General features: G+C 34.8%; 1 protein-coding gene across 3 annotated transcripts in view; it reads right to left on the bottom strand.

Annotated features, from left to right (window-relative positions):
• Nucleotides 1-754: 754 nt before the first annotated feature.
• The window catches only part of LOC136036922 (dynamin-like GTPase OPA1, mitochondrial), a 52732-nt gene continuing 35116 nt past the window's right edge, over nucleotides 755-18370 (bottom strand). Inside the window, exons 5-6 of one of the 3 annotated variants that reach the window (XM_065719307.1) lie at nucleotides 9724-9798; nucleotides 755-901 (exon numbers count right to left, since the gene is read on the bottom strand). In XM_065719307.1, the coding sequence (XP_065575379.1) occupies nucleotides 894-901; nucleotides 9724-9798 (83 nt within the window). In that variant the 3' untranslated portion in view covers nucleotides 755-893. Of the gene's footprint in view, nucleotides 902-972; nucleotides 1015-1062; nucleotides 1253-9723; nucleotides 9799-18370 lie in introns of those variants that run through there. The other 2 variants (XM_065719308.1, XM_065719306.1) reach the window with 2 other exon arrangements.

The following is an 18370-nucleotide window of genomic DNA, read 5'->3' as shown; positions in this document are numbered from 1 at the left end:
ACCCACCATAAAAAGCAACCATTGCCAACCATTAAAATGCAACCATTACCAACCATTAAAATGCAACTATTACCGACCATTAAAATGCAACGATTACCATCCGTTAAAATGCAACCATTACCAACCCTTAAAATGCAACCATTACCAACCCTTAAAATGCAACCATTACCAACCCTTAAATGCAACCATTACCAACCCTTAAAAGGCAACCATTACCAGCCCTAAAATGCAACCATTAAGTTAGCAAGAAAATGCAAATGTGAAGTAATTGGCTTTGAATTTCGGACTATGTTTATCGACGCTTTTTACGTTTATTCATTTTTGCTTGCTTTATTTATAGTTATTTACCATAATTTGTTTAATTTGTTATGATAAAACCAAAGATAGTCAACCAATGCTTGTGCTACTCTTTCAAAACCTTCGTGTCTTAAAAGTATCTTTATGAAACTATTTGTTCACCTCTTAATCATTGTCCTGGGATTTCTTAAAGTAAACTCACTTGAAATTTTCTTTAGAACTGACGTAACTTAGATACCAACTGAAACTACCAGGGACGTATCACCAAAAAGTTGAAAAATTGAGCTTGTCTTGCTTTGCGCAAAAAAATTGTTGAAATCTCATAAATGAATTACTAGTTATGTCGCACTAGTAATAAATTACTAATAATCGAATAATTTCTTTGGTGTAAAAAAAAAACAAAACAAAACCGAGTAATCCTACTTTATCCCGAGCAAAGGAAATCTGAAAGAGAAAATAGAAAAAATATTTTTTATTGACCCCAAAAGTAGTAAAATATATGGTTCCAAAGTATGGTTTCACGCCATTTTATTAACGTCATTTATTATTCATGCCATTTATCATCAGGAACATCAGTCTTGACACATCCACTTATGTCACATGTCTGAAAGAATAAGGAACAACGAAATAAATAAATTTATATATTTTATTAACGTCATTTATCATTCATGCCATTTATCGAAAATTAGTCTTGACACACCCACTTATGTCACATGTCTGAAAGAATAAGCAACAAAGAAATAAATGAATTTATATAGGTGAAAACTATACTAAAAAAGTATACAAAGCAGCTTTACTCCAATGTAGCAAATGTTAAACGATCTTACTGACGTACGTCTGAAAACTAACTCAGTTATTAAATAAAAATTTACTTACTGGTCTCTTGCTTTAACAACTCTTCTGTATTTTGGGGACTCTTGGATAAATTCACTGGTGTTGCGGCATCAACCATTAGCTAAATGTTTGATTAAAAATAAGTGCTAAAGTGGAAAAAAGGATTCAGAGAGATAGAGCTGTTTCCTATTTTTAATCAAACCCTTCAGCCCCGACTAAATTTCTTTTTACAGGTCAAAATGAAACGTCACTTAAAGAATAATATTGCCCCCTCTTTTAGATCATAAGGTTAGAGTCTAGCTGCTATAAAGGTTTCCAAGCAAGACATAGTAGCTTCAACTTGTTAGAAAACGCTTTGTAAATGGCGAAATGCAAAAAATAAAATTAAAAAGGTATTTAAAATAAAAGAAAACGAAACAATCTGAGCCAAAAAGAAGATTGTATAAATAACCTGACTGGCTTAAAATAACACTTGCTAAATCTAAGTTTTTGTAAAATCTCATTGTGAACAATGCCTTTGTCGTCGTCAGTTCTCATCAAAAATTAAATTAAAAAAACAAGTTTTTCGACTGAAAGTAAGCATCAAACATTGGATCAAATAAACAAGTAAGGATCAATGAACTTGAAGCGATATGGTCTAACGGCTGCGCCTTTTCTTGCAGAGGATTTATTCGTATCCATCATATATTTATATTATTAGTTAACTTAAAAAAACAAGTCAGCAATAAATGGGCTGGCATCCCCCCCCCATGGGAATTCCCACAATTTGCTTATACAAATTACCATTAAATCTTATACAAGTATTATATAAAACAAAAATCAAAAATAAAACAAAGTAAAAAATCATATCTATTCTGTAACATCTTGAAATAACTGTAGTGTTAAAGCAGTTTATACATCTAGCTTTTTTATTATAAGTGTCTATTTTTAAGAAGCTCTTACTAGATAAGAGGAACGATTTCTTAATAACCGTTTTAAAGTTTTCTAACACTACTTTAAGTGATAGATTAGAATACATTGTCGCAAAATCGAAAGACTCAATTCTTTTAGCCGAAACCATTGTTAAAGAGTCTATCACCTGCAGTGATAGAGTGATTATTAACACTCCAGTATGGATTAAAATTCTAAAAATTCTTAATGCCAGAACAATAGGTTTTAAATTTATTTATAATTTCCCTTAAAATTAAAGAGAGGTCAGTAGCAGCAATTCGAGTTGGACATCTAGCTGCTCCAGCAATAAACCGTGGTTTGGGGGGATTCTTATGAAATTTTACAGTTAAATATAGGAAAGGGAACTTTTTATCATTGTCATTAATTCTTATATTAAATTTTTTAAACAATATTTCTTATGTTTTTTCAATTAAATTTTCATCCTCTAACTTCACCTTTTCCTAGACATTGGTCATACATAACTCCCTTGTTAAGACATCACAATACAATTTCTGACAAATTATGGCCAAATTGTTATTTGCTTTATCGACCGGTACAATTACAAATTCATTCTGTGGATTAGCAATTACTTGTTTTATCCTAGCATTATAAAATAATGATTTAATGTTACTGTTTTTTAAGTTAGCATATATTTTATTTCGTATTCTACTAATAATTGAATTCTTACAGCTTCGAAAATTCTCTTTATTTTTATTCTCTTTCTTGCATCACTTATCAATAAATAAATCAAAATCACTCCCCAAGCTCCCAAGAATACTTGATAGTTTCAAATTATGGGAACGACGGAATTTAGCCCCTTTGTTCATTATATTTTGAAGATCTTCATGTTTTATTATTGAGAAGTCCCCCTGTTATAACATGTAGGTAAGTGGTATTTACAAATGCAGCTAGTTGCTTACAACTACAAACAGGTTTCCAAATTATATCACTGTCCAATCTTTTAAGTATTAAATTATAATTAAAAATCATTTGCCCAGTAGTTTTTGAAAATTCATAATTTAAAACTGGACTATCATTATAATCCAAATTACTAGGAAGGGCCTGTTTCTCCTCCCACTGATTTAAAATTTCTGGTAAATATAATCTGTTATCCTTGTTACCAATCTTATAAGACTTATTCTGTTTTGAAATAAATTTCATTTTAGTTAGAATGCAATTGCATATTACTTTAAAATTATATTCAAGAGCTGTATTAATTTGAACATTCCAGAATAGTTTGATTAAATTCCTCATGGATAACTTATTTAAAACTTGTATTAAAGAAGTCATACCCTTAGATTCAAGTAGCTGCCATAGATCCGTAGAAAACTTATGTAAATCCAATTCATTTTTCTATTATTTTTCCTATGCTCTCTCGATCGTTTTACGTTTAGTAGGACAAGTAAAAGAAGGATGGCCCATAAAACCATCAATACATTTAACAACAACATGAGACATGTCTCTATATTTTGCTACACGATCATTTAGCCCAAAAGGATAAGCTGTCCTCCTGTTTGCGCAGTCTATTATTCTTCTCTTCTCTATTTAAGTTTTCTAAATCCAAATTTTCTAAAATTGTATTAGTTATATCTGATATGGAACACATACCATTATTACAATGTTGAACTAGATAGTTATTAGTTTTTTCTTTATTAACTGTTGTTTTATGTCTTAAATATATTATTTGTTGTTTCCCCCACATATTGTTAACAGCATTTATTACATTCTAATAGATAAATTACATTAGTTGTTTTACAATTAACACTACCACGTAACTTGCATGCAAAATTTTCATTATACACAGCACTCTTAACACAAAGTCAATTTGTGCATCTCCCGGACACGCCTACCAATTTTCATCGTACTAGCACGTCCAGAAGCACCAAACTCGCCAAAGCACTGAACCCCACCCCCTAACTCCCCCAAAGAGAGAAAATCCAGTAAGGTTAAGTTAATCACGTATCTACGACATTTGCTTATTCTACCCACCTAGTTTCATCCCGATTTCTCTACTCTAAGCGTTTTCCGAGATTTCCGGTATTTTCCCCTTTAATTCCCCCCAATGTCAACATTTCTGGTCGGGATTTGTAAGAAAAGCTCTGAGACATGAGTTCCTTCTAAATATCAAATTTCATTAAGATCTGGTCACCCCTTCTTAAGTTAAATATTCCTCAATTTTTTTAATTTTTCCAAATCAACACCCCCCCCCCCCTCTCAGCTCCTCCAAAGTGAACAGATCCGTTCCAATTATGTCAATCACGTATCTATAACTTGTGCTTATTCTTCCCATTAAGTTTCATCCCGATCTCTCCACTCTAAGCGTTTTCCAAGATTTCTGTTTCCCCCTTCCAGCCCCCCATGTCCCCGGATCCAATTCGAATTGAAAATGGAGCATCTGAGACATAAGATCCTTCTATATATCAAGTTTCATTAAGATCCGATCTCCCCTCGTAAGATAAAGATACCTCAATTTTCACGTTTTCCAAAAATTCCGGTTTTCCCCTCCAACCTCCCACAGTGTCACCAGATCTGGTCGGTATTTAAAATAAGAGCTCTAAAGCACAAGATCCTTCTAAATATCGAATTTCATTAAGATCTGATCACCCGTTCGTAAGTTACAAATACCTCATTTTTTCTAATTTTTTCCGAACTACCCCCCCCCCCCAACTCCACCAAAGAGAGCAGATCCAGTCTGGTTATGTCAGTCACGTATCTTGGATATGTTTTTATTCCTCCCACCAAGTTTCATCCTAATCTCTCCGCTTTAAGTGTTTTCCAAGATTTCCGGTCCCCCCCCCCAAAGACGCTGGATCCGGTCGGGATTTAAAATGAGAGATCTGAGTTACGAGGTCCTTCTAAATATGAAATTTCATTAATATACGATCAATCCTTCGTAAGTTAAAAATACCTCATTTTTTCTAATTTTTCGGAATTAGCCCCCCCCCCCTAACTCCCCAAAATATCTCCCCATGTTTGCTTGTGATTCTACCACCTTCATGTAGCTTGGTTTCTGTTATATTCTTGCCATGTCAGCATACTTATAGCTCACATAATTTTAACTGGTTACACATTATAGTTTGTGCCACTCCTTTAATTAATATGTGCCTTTCCACTGATTTTTCTTTATGTTTGTTTGTGATCCTATCACCATCATGTTGCTTGGCTTCTAGAATATTCTTGTCATGTCTGCACACTTGCAGCTCATGGAATTTTGACTGGTCCTATATTACATTTTGGGCCAATATTATGATTAATATATGCCATCCTACTAAAATTTCTTTATGTTTGTTTGTGACCCTTTCACCTTCATTTAGGCTAATTTCTATCATACTTTTGTCATGTCAGCATAATTGCAGCTCTTATAATCTTGACTGGTTCCACATTATATTCTGGGCCAATACTTTGATAAATATGTGCCATCCCACTACTATTTCCTTATTTATATTTGTGACCATATCACCTTTATTTAGCCTTAATTATACCATATCTTTGTTTTGTGAGTTAACATAATTTTGATTGCCCATGTCTACTTTGGTCTAATACTTTGAACCTTGTGTGTCATACCATTGATATTTATTTATATTTGTTTGTGTTCCTATCACCTTCATGTATGCTATTTTCTATCACACTCTTGTCATGTCAGCACACTTACAGCTAACATAAATTTTACTGGTCCCATATTATAAATTTGGCCAATATTTTGAATAGCACGAGCCATTCTACAAATGTCTCTTTATGTTTGTTTGAGATCCTATTGCCTTTATGTAGCTTGATTTCTGTCATATGTTTGTTATGCCTGCACACTTGCAGCTCACCTATTTCTGACTGGTGCCACATTATTTGACCCTTTACTTTGGACAATTTTGCCATCCCACTGATATTTCTTTATCCTTGTTTATGATCCCATCACCTTCAAATGTACTATGGATATTGTGTCATTTTTAAAGGTATTGTATGTCTCTGTTATGTGAGATAAATATGGGTGATTTCTCTTTCCTTATGAATTCTTCTATTCTTAATTCAGTTATATTTGATCAACCAAGTAGTGTTGGTAAACAAGAGGCACACACTTTTGACCCTCTCCTTGAATCTATGGTTAGTTCTAGCTGTAATTATCATACCGCCATTGATTATTGTGATAACATTTTGCCCTTACTCTCTTCAAATAGTTACTTTAATGTATTTTGTTTGAATGTGCGTGGGATGAGAGACAAGTGGAATAGTCTCAAATCGTATCTGTGGTCTGATAATTCTTGCCCTTTTGATGTCATAGGCTTGGCAGAAACATGGTTATCTGATAGTGATAATTTTACAACTTATGATATGCATGGTTATATTGGTATGTCCCTAGAATGGTAACAAAATGTTTTGGGGGTATTTCTTTGTTTATAAAATCTAATATTGAATTCTGTAGAAGATCTGACCTTGAATCCTTGTTTACATCTGTGGTGTCTAATAGTAGGACAGTTTGTTCTCTTGTTATTGATCTGAAAAGCCAGTTTGCATGGGATACTGTTTGTTTGTTTTATAAGCCCCTTCCTTTTCCAACACATCTGTTCTGTGATTTGCTTGATCAGCTTTATGTTGTGGGGACTTTCTTTAAAAAACGGATTTGTGTTTTGGGAGACTTTAATTGTAATATGTTAGATGTTGGATCAAATGATGAATGTGACCTTTTTGATGTATTTTCTTCTTCAGGGCTACTTCCTTCATTTTTTTTTCCTTCTCGTGTTGACCCTTCAAGAAATTCTACCACTTTAATAGATAATATTTTCACTTCTCATTCTCCTAATTTGAAGTTCTCTTCTGGTCTTGTTTTCACTGATCTTTCTGATCACTTCCCTATTTATCTATCACTATCTGTGCCTAAAACAGAGATTACTGTGGATGAGAAAGGTGAGTCTTCTTTTAGAACTTTTACAGATAAAGAAATTTCTAATTTAATACACAGTCTTCAGAGTAATGATTGGTCTAGTGTTCTTGAAGCTAATGATGCTGATTGTGCAACTAGATCATTTTTGTGTCGTATGGGAACTCTGCTGGATAAGCATTTTCCTCTTAGAAAGAGGCCAAGGAATTTTACACCCAAATGCCCATGGATGTCTAGAGGTCTGATCAATGCAACCCATATGAAGGCGTCTTTGTTCAAGGCTGCATGTAAAAGTAAGACATAGGATGATCTTTTGAAATGCTGTATTTTTCGCGTCGAATTAATGAGTGTAAGGGGAATTTGCGCAAGGTTTGGACTGTAATTAATGAAGCTCTTTCCCGCAAGAAACTCAAACAATCTTCCCCTTGTCTTTATAGGAAAGCTGATGGATCTGTTGTGGACAAAAAATCCTTAGCGAGTGCCTTCAATTCGTATTTCATCACACTTCCTTCAGTTCTCGTTCCACCCCCGAGTAGGGTAAGTTGTTTTCCCTTGCAAGAGAAGTCTTTTTTCCTTTCCCCATGTAGTACTACTGAGATTTCTAGTATTATTTCTCAACTTCCAGGCAGTCGTTCAGTTGATAGTTTTGGTTTGAGTAATAATGTCCTTAAAACAATTAGTCAGTTTGTTTCTCATCCCATCTCACACATAACAAATCTCTCTCTTTCTTCTGGTATTTTCCCTCATTTATTTAAAGTTGCTACTGTTGTACCTTTGCATAAAAAAAGGTGATTCATCTCTAATTTCAGACTACAGACCTATTTCTCTTCTTCCCGTCATCTCTAAGGTTGTTGGAAAAGCAGTGTATCATCGACTCTCTTCATTTGTATTTAGTACTAATTCGACTGCTGAAAATTCTCTCATCACTAGCCATCAGTATGGTTTTCGTCCCTCATTCTCTACCTTGCATGCACTTTCTGATGCAACAGAGTCTGTGCGTGTTAATATGGACAAGGGCTTGTGTGTTTTGGGTCTATTTCTTGACTTTAGAAAGGCCTTTGATATGGTTGACCACAATGTTCTTCTGTCTAAACTATCTTTATTTGGAGTGCATGGAGTCCCACTAGAATGGTTTAGGTCCTACCTCTCAGAGAGATCTCAGTATGTTTTGGTTAACCGTACTTCTTCCTCTACTTTGTCTGTATTGAAAGGTGTCCCACAAGGCTCTGTGCTTGGACCACTTTTGTTTCTAATTTACATTAATGATCTTGTCGATGGTCTTCATCCCCATGTTCACCCTGTTCTTTTTGTTGATGACAGTAACTTTTTCATTGCTGCAGTGGACCTGCCATCTGCCACTTCTATAGCTCAAGGTCTTCTTGATAAAGTAAAGGATTGGTGCTGGTCAAATGGTATGGCTCTTAACAGCCGAAAGAATGCCATTGTCAACTTCAGGACCCCTTACCGTATGAGAGACGTACAGGAGCCAATCACCCTGACTTTTGGGAATAATATTATTCCACAAGCTACTATGGTGAAATTGCTTGGTGTGTATCTTGACTGTTTTCTTTCTTTAAAACCGCATATAACTCACACCCGTTCCTTAATCCTCCGCCAGTCTTCAATGTTGCACCGGGTTAACTCATTTGTTCCTCCTGATATTATGGTTTCTCTTTATTATACTTTTATTTATCCTTATCTTTCTTATTGCTGCTCTGTCTGGGGTAATACTAATAAATATCTTCTCTGCCCACTTCAAAGAGCCCAAAATAGGGCAGTGAAGGCTACTTTCCTTCTCCCTTGGCTTTACCCTTTCTCTGATCTTTATAATGATACTGGAATAGCTCCGCTGGATCATATCATAGGTAAAAGTACTCTTTATTTAGCGCATTCTGCTTTTCTAGGTACTCTCCCACCGCCCCTGCAGCAATTAGGTACATTTAGGCTCAGGTAGGTACTCTTCTTCTTTACGTAGTTCTTCTCGACGATTTATTTTGCCAAAACGATCTTCTACAGCAGCCCAGAGGTCTCCTGTATATCAATCAATTCTATTATGGAACTCCATCCCTTCGGATGTCCCTCTTTTTCTTTCTGCAAAGGCATTATTTCGTCGGATTTTTCTTGTTCAATAATTTCTCTCTCTTTCTTTTTCTGGAATTCTTCCTTAACTCATTTCTCTCTCTCTCTCTCTCTTATTCTTTTTAAAATTGTTAAAATAGGAATCTTCTTAACTTTTAAAGTCCTTGTTTATCCCTCTTGATGTCCCTCAATTTCTTGCTGGAAAGGCAGTTTCTTGTCGGTTTTTTCCAGTTCAATAATTTGTCTCTCTTTTTTAATTCTATCCTAATTTGTATGTCTCTCTTCTCTTCTTTTAAATCATTTTGAGCTATATGTTAAATCTTCTAGCTGTTAAATGTCCTTGTCTTGTTCAAGTTTTTTTTTTCACAAATGTTTTATTCTTGTTTTTTGTGGTCCATTACAAGCAAAGCTTCTTGGGCCTAGTAACCGCTTTACTTTTGTAATAGTTTTTCTTTTAGTATTAATAAATTGATTGATAATTCTATAAGTTTTAGCTGATTTTTCACTGAAGTTTCTTTTCTTACATTTCTGACTCCGAGTTTCTAAGTTTTTGACGTCTTTTTTTTCAGTTACTCAACACATAAATTATTATTGTTATTATCATTATTATCTTATATACTTGTAGCAAATTTAACTATCCATGGAGTGGTTACGATCTTTACACGTGAGCTTACTCATGAACTTGATATGTAGTTAGAAATCAAAATGCCTACCTGTATCATTATTTTCTGATATTTCATCCTGAGCGTCTTTTTCTTTTGAAGACCAAATATTAGGCAGACGAGGATCTAAAATAAGATCAATCCATACTCATATACAGGTCAATCAGAAAAGATGCGGGTAGTATTTAAAGCGATAATTTTTAAGAGAGCCTTAAAATGCCAGACAATGAAAATTAAATCTGATTTTGTGGATAGGTTAATTCAAAAATTCCACAGCATCTTTGAGGATCTGGCTGTGATAATTAAAAGTGCGGCATACGCCAATTTTGTAACTTTTCAGGAGAGCCAAAAAAAGGAAAAAAGTTTGTCCAAGTGTTTGGCGATGTCCAAGTCATTTTTGTCTACGTCCAAAAATGGCCTGTGTATCTTCATAAGGGTGTGAGGTAGGACAATTGTGACAGCACCATTCGATTCCTCGTGCTAAATTTACCCACGACGCATACATAACTCATTTTCGACCAAAATAGCATATGTCGCACTTTTAATTATTAGGAAAAAAACAAACAACAGGATTCGATTTTTAGTCACAGTTTTATACAGTAGCAGGCACCAAACATAGAAAAAAGAAAAGTGGGAGAAATATTAGAAAACATTATAATATTATACTATATAATATTATATTATATAATATTTTAAGAAACAGATTAGCTTTTCTTTTAAGGTACAATTGTCTTTGGGAATCAAGAGATTGTAGTATTTCAATGATATACATTACCTATAGGCGTTGTATTCAGGCAATATTTTTCAATTAGTATAAATTATGCATGTCAGACAACCCGAAAAAAGATACCAAGTGTTGGGGGCTCTGCCCTAAGTGGTAATTAAACCAAGTAAATATCCTTTTAAGCTTCCTTCAGGTGAATGCAATTAAAATTTGGAATTACCAAATTTAAATATCACGAACAGGGCAACAAGATTTTAGAAATTCCTAGGTGGGGCATGGCCCAAAATCGGTTGGGAACCACTGATATAACCTTTAGTTTATATAATAATATACTTTAGGCTATATATGAAACCGGTTTTCTGAGAGCCTCTCGATTTTGGAGGGTCATCGGCGGGACGTGCACCCTTTGGCTCACTATACTTTACAGCCTTAATGTTGAAAATAAAAACATTTTGCGAATGACGTCACATTCATATGCATTTAAAGAGCAAAAAAGATACATGGTAGTATTGCAATGATATACATTATATATAAGCGTTGTATTCAGGCAATAATTTTTAAGTAATAAAAAGTAAGCATGTCAGACGACCCGAAAATAGATAACAAGTGTTGGGGCCCCTGCCCTGAGTGGTACATAAACCAAGTTAATATCCTTTTAAGCTTACTTCGGGTGAATACAATTAAAATTTATAATTACCAAATTCAAATATCACGAGCGGGGCATCAGAATTTTAGAAATGCCTAGGTGGGGCACGGCCCAAAATCGGCTGGGAACCACTGATATAACCTTTAGTCTATGTAATAACAAAATTTGGGCTATATATTTGCACATTAGACTTGGGGAGGGGGGGGCAGTGGTGTTAAAGTATTTGGACAGCGCCCCTAACCTAGCCTAACCCCAACCCCCCCAATGTGCAAATATATAGCCCGTATTATACAAGTCCAATGCATTCTGTCATCCGTTTCTTGTCTTTGTGGCTGTGAAACCGGTTTTCTGAGATATAACCTAAGCATAATTCTTGAGTGTGTTTCGTTTAATTAACAAGTACCCAAAACCCAATGAGAATTCTTGGTTCTCTCTTGCAAACGCCCCCCAACTCAAAGAATAAATTGCTACGGAATACCTAAATAAAAACGGAATAGCCTACTACTGTAGAAAATTCGTACCATATTTGACCGTACCTTGACAAGCAAAAAGTATTTTTATTTTACTTTCTAAAACTAACAATAGCAATGTAACTTTTAACAAACAACAATTTGTATGGGTAAAAAACAAGTCTTAAATTACTGTAATGGTACTGAAAAACACAACAAATGGTCAAAATTAATTTATTGTGTTTGTCCCTACCTTAGACGCTATCTGACAAAACAACCCATTCTTCAAGCGTATAATTTATTAGATAAAGAAAATATTGCTTGAATTAGAGCGCTTATAGTACCGTAACAAAATAATTTTGTCAATAAAAAAAACTTGAGAAAGGTCAAAGACTTGCCCTTTCTCGATAAAAAAAAATACCTGTTTTTTTATAAAACCTGTTTTTTTTTACAAAAACCTGGCTTTTTGCCAGGTTTGAACAAGTATGTTATACATGTACATGTATGTTGTACATGCATTTACGTTTAAGTTGTAGTAGCCCTTGAACCGCAAATACATACAATTGCTTGGCAAAAATTAGCTTTACTGGCTTGAATTACTTTAGGAAGAAACTTCCTAAACTTGGGGAATTTATAAGACGGAGAAACAATCGGTACTAATCTGTTATAACTACAACACTCAAGTTCTTCGTCTAAGTAACACCGGTTTTTCTGACCATGTATGAAATTCATTTAGTTTGTGATTTGTATTGATAGAGAATAGTGTCTGACCATGGATGTTAAAATGAAAATTTGGCTTATTAAGGAAAAATTTTATAGGAAAAGTAGATTAGCATTTGTCAATTAATTAAAAAATAACAGAACTTGACAGGCCCTAACTATATTGTAATTTCATTATATTTTGGTATATTTCATTGGGATTGAGCATCAGAGAAACCGGTTCTACTCAGATGAAGAACTTGAGTGCTGTAGCTATAACAGATAAGAAACAAACAATCTAACAGGAAACAATCTATGTTTGGGTTATATGACCAAAATCAATCATTACATGGCCTCTTTTCAATCATTACAGGGCATTTTTAATTAAATATACAAAAAAATTTTAAATAAAAGTAAAGAGCGATGATAACATTTAAAATAAATAGAAACTACCCTATATATGAGGGTTGCGGCTGCCTCACTGAATCATCAACTCTACGCTAAAATTTGAAATAAAGCATTTTTGAGGGCAAAAAAAGATATCAAAATGCAAGTAAGTAAGTAAAGTTTCAGCTCTATTGTTATTTAAGCAAAAAAAATAAAAAGTCAAAATTCATCTTGTGTTAGAGGATACATTTCTGTTCGGTTTAAGCTTTCAGTTTATTCATTTTCGTTTGAAAAATCTGCTTTGATTTAATTTCAATAATTTTTTAACATCATACACTATTAAAAAAAATGTACCATTTTGGTACATTTCATCTCTACTGGTACAATTTAGTAAAATCCCAGAAAATATGGAACATTTTACAAAATTGTGATACACTGTGGTAGAATTCAGAATTTTTGTACTGATGTTTGAATTCTTTCGTTTATAAATAGTTTTATTTCACCCTGATCTTGTTCCCCATCTTCAAGATAGGAAACAGACAAGCAGTTACCTATTTTCCTTTTTTCATAAACAGTCACCGGCTTCCAAAGGTCGGACAAAAACATCTCTCTGTGTATCAAGTCTAACCGATTGAAAATGAAAAGCTAACAATGTATTGTAAGTAATTCGAAAAGCCTAGTTGTTTTTATTCGTCACTTCGATGAAGTGAAGGAAGCTAAGAATGTTGGAGGAAAGAAAGTTGTGAAGGACCCATTCTTGCAGTTGGTTGAAGCACTGCACAGCTAAAGATCTACATACAGTGTTAACAAAACTTCTGCTTAAAGAGATTGGAGTATCAAAGCACAGAATTTGATTGCTTTTGCATCAGATAGTGCATCTGTGATGATGGGCGGACAAGGCGGTTTGCAAGCAAAGCTTTCACTGGATTTACCAAACCTATATGTTCTTTGGTGTACATGCCACTGCATTCATTTGTGTGCCAGTGCAGCAAGCCAGAAGCTACCTGCCAGCAAGCCAGAAGCCAGATAATAGGTGGCCAGAAGCCACCTATATGTTCTTTGGTGTACATGCCACTCCATCTATTTGTGTGCCAGTGCATCAAGTCATAAACTACCTATAAACGTCGACGTATTCTGTCATGACCTCTACAATTACGTTTGCAGAAGCCCAAAAAGGGCTGGTGAGTTTGTCGAAATGCAGGAGTTCATGGAGCTTGACGAACACAGAATACAGCACCATGTCACTACTAGGTGACTTTCTCGACTTCCAGTTATTATGTGTTATTTCGAGCAATGGGATTGTTCGATTCTTTTGTTTTGGAGTGAACGCTTTAAAGAATGAAACAAGCCAGCCAAAGTCTTGTTTCAGAGTTCAATGCAAGAACAGCTAAATTGGATACTTTATGAACATTACTAAATCAGTGAGTTTCTTGTCAAGTGAATTAATTTAACATTTCACAATATTTGGCTTGGGATCTTAGAGAGTTTTAATCCTGACCTAAGCTTCATAATTAATTCAGTGACCTTGTTATTTCGCAACAATTGGCTTGGGATCATAGAGACTATTCAATTTTTCTATGCTTCACAATTAATTCAGTAACCTTGTTATTTCGCAACAATTGGCTTGGGATTGTAATGACATATAACAGTGACCTATATTTATAAAATGAACGGTTTAAATGTGTGGTGGTTGAAAATAGGGGCCTTGAAAAGATGCCAAGTATTAGCGAACAATCGGAGGATCTGAATGACTTTGAACTTATCTATTCGCCTGTGTTAAATTTTGTCCAAAGTAATTGGCTAAATTCGATTTCTGAGAAGAAAATAATTGAATATGGAGTGGATTTCTTTGCTTCACCAAAAATAGTTGAAGCTAAGGCTGATCTATGTTCGAAACTTGCGCCTGATGAAATTCCCCCTCGCCGCAGTGGTGCAAAGTCTGCAACCAGTAATATTAAGGACATGCTCGATCTTTTGAAGAAGTGTGATGAAGCTAGCATCACTATGCCAACTTACGTTATTAAACTTCCAACTGATGTTCCAGTGTTGCCAGATGTGGCCTATTCACAATTAGCCTCTAAAGTTTCCAAAATTCATCAGCTTGTTCAAATTGTGTCAGCAAAGTTGGACATTTATAGCCTCAATTACCCTCAGTTACCAGAACCTGTAGGCTCTAATCGCCGGTCAACCACTATTGTCGTCTCTCAAGTGCCGTCTCATTTATCGGATCCTATTAAAAGGAAAGACGCTATTGATAAAATCAGTGACCATGAACTTGTTTCCAGTATTCGCCATGTTCATGATAAGTGGTATGTAAATATTGATAAATCTGCTACCGAAGACTTCCGTGCATCTGTTCCCGTCATTCTCGCCGGTACGTCAACTAAAGAAATTTCTAAGAAATATTTGGCCATTATAAAAGGTGTCCCAGAGGATTATGCGATTCAGTCTTTCACAAATTGTAGCAGTATTGTTGCTGCCAAAAGGCTGGGCTCTTTGAAAACAGTTAAGCTTGATTTTGTGGATTCTTTTGCTAAAGCTGCTTATTTCAAAGACGGTGTACGAATTGGTTATGAATTCTTTAGACTGAGCGAGTTTAAGGAAATTCCAAAGTGCCCCATCACTTCCAGTCTTCTTGTCCCAGTCCTGCACCCAAATGTCCTCGTTGTGCCGGCCCTCATATTAGTATTAAAGAAAATCCATGCAATGCCTCACCAAAATGTGTCAATTGCAATGGTGAACACGTGTCCTTAAGCATGTCATGCTCCGTTCTCCATGGTCTTGCAAGTCAACAAACCTCTAAATGACTTTACAAATTTCAATCATATCGCACAATATCAATGGCACAAAAAATAAAGATGCTTATATTGACGATCTGTACGAGAACTTTGACGTTATTTGCCTGTAAGAAACCTTGTTAAATGCCTCTAGTAGAAATTTCCTTCATCGAAGCTCTATTCATTCGGTTTTTACTTCTGATGCAGTTACCACGCGTGGTTGCCCTTCTGGAGGTCTGGCCTGTATTTTTAAAAAAAGTATTGATCTTTCGAACCCATCCCTCTTTTATTCGGATACGCACATTCTTCCTGTGAGAGTAAATAGTACTGTGTTTGCTAATGTTTAACTTCCATATAAAAATAATACAGTGGAGTCAATAAACATATTGCTATTACATGCAAGTCTTTAAAGTCCGTGATGAATCGTGTCAAGGAAAATAAACTTGATTTTTTTAGTACTTGGTGACTTTAATACGGATTTGGATGAACAACGTTATCGATCCCGAGAAATATTGGAGTGCATGCCCCCTTACGTGATTCTGAAGAAAGATTTATTATACTCTTACATCCATCAATCTGGTAGTGTTTCTAATATTGATCATATAATCAGTTCGTCACACCTAGAATGCTCGACTATTCATGTTGATATTGAGACTGATGACATTGACCATCTATCGCTTTCATTTACTGCTAAACTGAACCGTAACTTTTGCAATGTTGCCCCTATTGAGAATTCTAAATGGTTTAAACGTAGTAATTGGAAGAGCCGATATTGCTTTATATATATTGTCTTTATCTACATTGCTTAGTTGTATTCGTGTGCCTTACCATCTACTCCAATTGCAAGTAAAGGGTAGTAAGCGTGATCTTGATAGATATTATGATGATATAATTAGATGTATGAAAGCAGCTGAAAAACTGCGGTTCCCGAAGAGCGTATTTGTATAAAAACGCGGAAATCTATATGGGCTGCCGATCCTGAATTAAAGAATTATAAAAATAAGGCAAAACCTTGGCTTCGAATTCGGGCTGATTGTGGTAGACCTACAATAGGGTCTGTTGCAGACATAAAGCAGAAAACAAAGAATGATTATAAAAAGTACCTTAAATCCATTCGTTATAAAGGTATGGAATTTCCAGCCTCTAAAAAGGATTGGTCTAAATTGATCAATTCTGAGAAGCTGGATAAAAGTAATTTTTATAATAGTAATTCGATTTCTAGTTCAACTTGGTATGTTTACTATTCGGGAATTTTTTCCAAAATTAATTTCTTCATGCAGTCGAATTATTCTCGGTTACTTTCTAAAATTCTTCCGCCTTCGCTTCATCAAGGCCATATTATTCCAGTATCAATAACATCTGTTGAAAATGCAAGTAAGCAACTGAAATCTTCATCTGTTGATATTGATGGTATTAGTGTAAATAATATAAATCCAAAGTGTGTTGTTCTTTTATTTTATTTGCAGTTGTTGTTCCAAATGTGTTTAACATCTTCACTGGTTCCGGATAGCTTTCTTTGTGGAACTGTCACGTCAATTCTAAAGCGGGGAAAACTCCCTTCTCAATGTTCATCTTATCGCCATATAGCCATGACGTGTAACTTGAGTAAAATCATGGAATATATTTTAATTCCTCATTTAAATGAAAAATATAAATTTCGGATCGAATCAATTCGGGTTTCAATCTGGTATTGGTTGTCAACATGCACACCGTGTTCTTTCTTCCGCCCTTAAAAAATAGCCTGGCTGAGGGGTCGCCACTTTATATATGTACTTTTGACCTTTCTAAAGCTTTTGACAATGTAGTTCACAGTCAAGCTTTTTTTCCCGTTTTAATAATGATGCAAATCTTTTAGTCATTTTTCTTCTTCGTTTTTGGTATGAGAATTCTTTCCTCCAAATTAATAAATCTGGATCTCCGTTTGTCCGTTTATGTCGGGGTGTCAAACAGGGAGGGGTTTTATCACCTAGTATATTCAATATGTGCATTTCTGGTATTTTAGATGAAATTAGATGAAATTATTTTATTGGACTCTCAGATGTTTCTTATCTTGCTTCTGCGGATGATCTTCTACTTTTGTGTAAAAATAAGCAAGGTCTCTCGTTTATGGTCTCAAAAGTTTCATCACTTCTATTTTCTAAAATTGGTCTTTCTCTTAATGTTGAGAAATGTGAATTTCTAGTTTTTAATGGTCCGACTTCCTCTAATGCTCCCTTAGCTTGTCGCGGTTTTTCTATACCCTTTGTTTCAGCCTTTCGGTGGTTGGATATTACTGTTACTAATTCAATTTCTTACCTAAGGCAGTGCACTGTTCGCGATGTTCAAAAGAAAATTCAAATGGGCTATTCTAAGATAGTTGCTAATCGAGAGAAGTATAATAGAGGTGCACTGGGTAGGCTATATGCTACATTTTGTGATCCTTCTGTCCTTTATCTTTCTGGTCTTTATACCCTTCTAAAGAAAAATGATGTTAATCAGATTCGGATTTTTATTTTAGATATTGTAAATTTTTACTTTATCTCCCCCCTTGGTATAGCAATGGTAAGATAATTCGTAAGTTTGATGTCCCTGATATAAGTGCAAAGTGGGCCTTCCTGCATGGAAGGTTGTCGGAATCAGCTTTTTATCGTTTATCGCCTCATCATCCTTTGGTCCGTCTGTTCGGTTAATCTCATTGTAGCGTAGTGTTTTTTCTATTTGTAGTGTATTTTATTTGCAGTGTATTTCATTTTTTTCGTGTTACTCCACAAGTCCCATAACTTGTTGTGATGTTAGTTATAAATAAATTATTATTATTATTATTATTAAAGCCACAGCTTTACTCGAAAAATTGCTGTCCCCTACATTCAAAGCTTAAATTACTTTCCCCGCATATACATCTTACCATTTGTTACTGAACTTAAACGGTTATTTCAGTCGGAGGATACCCAAATTCACTTACAGTCGAGTTAGTGAGCTGTATAAAGCGATTGTCAAACCTTTTATGAAGCCAAGCTACCTGGAGACGACAGAAGCA

The sequence above is a fragment of the Artemia franciscana genome, chromosome 16 (assembly GCF_032884065.1).
Source record: "Artemia franciscana chromosome 16, ASM3288406v1, whole genome shotgun sequence".
Taxonomy (NCBI): domain Eukaryota; kingdom Metazoa; phylum Arthropoda; class Branchiopoda; order Anostraca; family Artemiidae; genus Artemia; species Artemia franciscana.
This window is presented reverse-complemented; position numbering and strand designations above follow the sequence as displayed.